The 3,463-nt window shown below is 32.5% G+C and overlaps 1 protein-coding gene across 1 annotated transcript; it reads right to left on the reverse strand.

Moving 5' to 3' along the window:
* Nucleotides 1-457: 457 nt before the first annotated feature.
* LOC114388866 (peroxidase 10-like) lies at nt 458-3,463 on the reverse strand. The gene is made up of 4 exons (XM_028349418.1): nt 3,160-3,463; nt 1,911-2,102; nt 1,617-1,782; nt 458-1,181 (listed from the first exon to the last, which is right to left on the reverse strand). The coding sequence occupies exons 1-4, from the start codon at nt 3,403-3,405 to the stop codon at nt 769-771; spliced, it is 1,017 nt and encodes a 338-aa protein (XP_028205219.1). The 5' UTR covers nt 3,406-3,463; the 3' UTR covers nt 458-768.

Here is a 3,463-nt window from a genome sequence, read left to right on the forward strand (position 1 = left end):
TGGAATAAAAGGGATGAGAGCACTTGATCAATGGGCAGTATATTTACAGTAACCACTAACTACGTACTCAAAACTACACGTAAAGCCTCCTTATAACACTCTTAATAATATAGTTTTCATATCACTTTTATATTTTTATAAGTAATTATACACAAATATTTTATTATTTTAAACACCTCATTAATATCTTATTTTTTTTTATCTTATTTTATCCATCATATCATATCTTATTATATTTATATTATTTTTATCTCTGTGTTAAATGGGTGTGAGGGGTGTACAAGTAACTTTTTTTTATTGTACCGTTCAACAGTTGCATTTGCCGGAGAGTACCACTAATTAATGTTTAGATGCACATCACGACAGTTATAATAAACAGGGAGTGGCAGAGATTTGGCGATGATTAATGAGAAATTGATTTAATTTGGAGGAATGTTATCTTAGATCCATGGTTTAGTAGTCTACAAAATTGGCAAAGTACATTAATTTATTACAAATTTTCATCTGTTTAGTGTACAAACTTAGCAACACATGGATACAAAGATTATTTTTTGAGCTTTGACATCAAGGTTTCATATTTCTACATAAAGATCTTGACATAAAATCTAACATGGCTAATCTTCACTCTTCTGGAATACTACCACCACCTACCATGATGATGATCACTCCACATAATATACAAAGGATAGCATTCATACTCCAAGTGACTTATTGGCTTCCTCAATTACATTGTTGAGGTTTTTCTAAGAAGCTGAAAAATACAAGCACTCAATAGTTTACAGAGCCACATTTATATCTAATTTGCCCTTCTGCTCCTGTAAGTACTCCTACATTACTAAGCTTCACCATGGATTTGGCAAAATCATTGTAGAAGGAAAACCGGTTGTTGCTGTAATAATAAACCGTAGGAGCAGTCCTTCGATCCTTAAGTAGTGCTTGGTCAGATTCTAGAAGCGCTGTGTTGTATACGATATTTCTATAATACTCATTGTCAAACATCATAGTACTTGTAGCATCAAGAGGTGCTAGATTGCTGTTTGAAGCATCTTCATTTGGACAAGTGTTTTGCAATTTTGAGAGAAGTGAGAAGTCAAGCGCGGGATCAGGTCTGCCAGACCCTTGAAAGTCGAAAAGTCTCCCTTTGAAGGTGAAGCATCGGGCAAAACCAATTGTATGTGCTCCTGATGAAAATAGACACATAAAGTTATTCATGTCAAATTGAGATATAAAGTTGATCTAACAGTGAATTGATGATTCTTTTTATTTGTGGGAATCAAAGATAAGTACCGAGGGTTTAACAGCTGAGTTACACCCCTTGATATCAGATTTGATCATTTAACAATATATGATGTCATCATAGTCATATACTAAAAAGAGCTTAAGATATTTAGTGAAAGTTGAAGTTAGTTTCTATTACTTCATAAAATTAGAATGATATATATTCTAAATAGTCTTCTTAACCAGTATCCTATTACGAAGTTCACATTTGAAATGCATTGGAAATCACAATACATGTATATTAATACCAATTTTTATTGAAATTTTTTATTTAAGATGCTAGTTAGTATTTGTGTATTCTAAATGAAGTTAGAGAAAGGTGAGAAAAGAGTAAAAACCTGAAAGGGCTACGACATCCTTCATGTCAAGACCCTTGGAGAAAAACTTTGCAGTAATGTTTTCTAGAGGCTCAATTGGTGAGGGAATTTGTTGCTCAGCTGCTTCCTTACTTGTTGTTGTTGCATCTCTTCGGCCTAATTGAACTTGCCAAGAAGGCCCTCCAATCTAAAACACCCCAAAACATAGGGGAAGATTCAACAACAACGTTAGTTAAATCAAATAGGTTGATTAATAAAGGAACTTTCAGTTGAGACAATATGTGTCCAATACTTTAAAGGAAGTGTCACTTTTACCTGATCAATAGCTTCCCTAGCTGCTAAGGCTAATATATCAGCGCAGGAAACTGTTGATGGACATATCCTTTCAAGATGTTCTTTTATGTCATCAATGACTTCAAACCCCCGAAGTGAATTGCGATTAGGAAGAGCATTCTTTTCGCCCGTAAAATATGGTGTATCATCAAGAAGTACAGAAGCATCACAGCCCTTAATTTGACAAGCAATTGAAAATAATTAATGACTTCCCCGTATAAGTTATTATGATTTTAGTAGCATATACTAAATGTGATAATTACTTATGTAATGTAAACAAAAATAAAAAAGAGGGTTAATTACAAATGTGATAATATACAATACATATAACCTTCAAAATTATGCACTAAAGTATAACTAAAGGTTATGAGAGACGGTGGAAAGGGAAACGGATTAAGTTTAATTATATGAGAACATTATGCACTAACATACATTGTTGTTTGATCAATCACAAACTATAATAAATGATAAATTTATTAATTTTTATAATAATTATCTTAAAACTCATATTAATGATAAATTGTGATTGAATGAGGGTAAAACTGTTATTATTGTGTAAAAAAAAAAATGAGTTATTATTATCATACAACTTTTTTTTTTCACTCCATTTTTCTTTCCTACCACATTTTATTATCACGTTTCACTTTTTCTTTTTCTCCTGTATGTCCAGTCACACAAAGATTTCCACCACAATAAAATTCCAAATGTGTTAGAAGTTAGAAATAAATCTAGGGGCTCTGCCCCTCCCCGGTATAAAAAAAATAATCTTAAGTAGTCTGATCTAACCCATTTCAAATCTATATCTATGCACGTGTATGTGATCCGTTCTTATTAATTGAGTTAATAAGGAAAACTAAGTTTCTAGATTTAATGTGTTGTGTCTACCTAATGTTCATAAAACAAATATAGATATAGGAACGGGAAGGTAGCAAGGGGCCAAAGTGCCCAAGTAGTGGGAATAAATTTTTGTGGATAAGGACCAATTATAACACGTTCAAGTATTTATTCAACTAATATATTTCTAGAGTCAATCAATTAACAACATGCTTCTATCATCAAAACTATCATTTATATTTATGAAAATTCCTCCAACAACTACTAATTAGTGTGATCTAGTATGATTTAGAGTCTGACGGAAAGACATATAAAGCCATGCAAATTAAGTACGTGTGTTGTTCATTTTGAAGTGTAAGAAATAAGAAAATCCTAATTAAAGCACAACAAAATTTACATTTACTATGCAATCGTGAAAGTGCAACCGAAGGAGGGACGCGGCCATTCTGTTGTCATTTTTTAAGGCTAACCAAACACCATATCCAACAATCCTTTGCAAATTTGGGCATGATCTATCATAGAAATTGAGGTCAAGCTGGTAATTTCCACTATAGGGGTACGAGGGATACATATGAACATAAGGAACCAAGGTAAAAAGCAAGCAGAAGAAGAAAGTGAAGTAGATCACAAGTTTACAAGTCATGGCTTGAGAATGTCTACTAAGTAAGAAGGACTTGACAATTTCAATTTCTTATGGCATG

Source organism: Glycine soja, chromosome 2, assembly GCF_004193775.1.
Source record: "Glycine soja cultivar W05 chromosome 2, ASM419377v2, whole genome shotgun sequence".
Taxonomy (NCBI): domain Eukaryota; kingdom Viridiplantae; phylum Streptophyta; class Magnoliopsida; order Fabales; family Fabaceae; genus Glycine; species Glycine soja.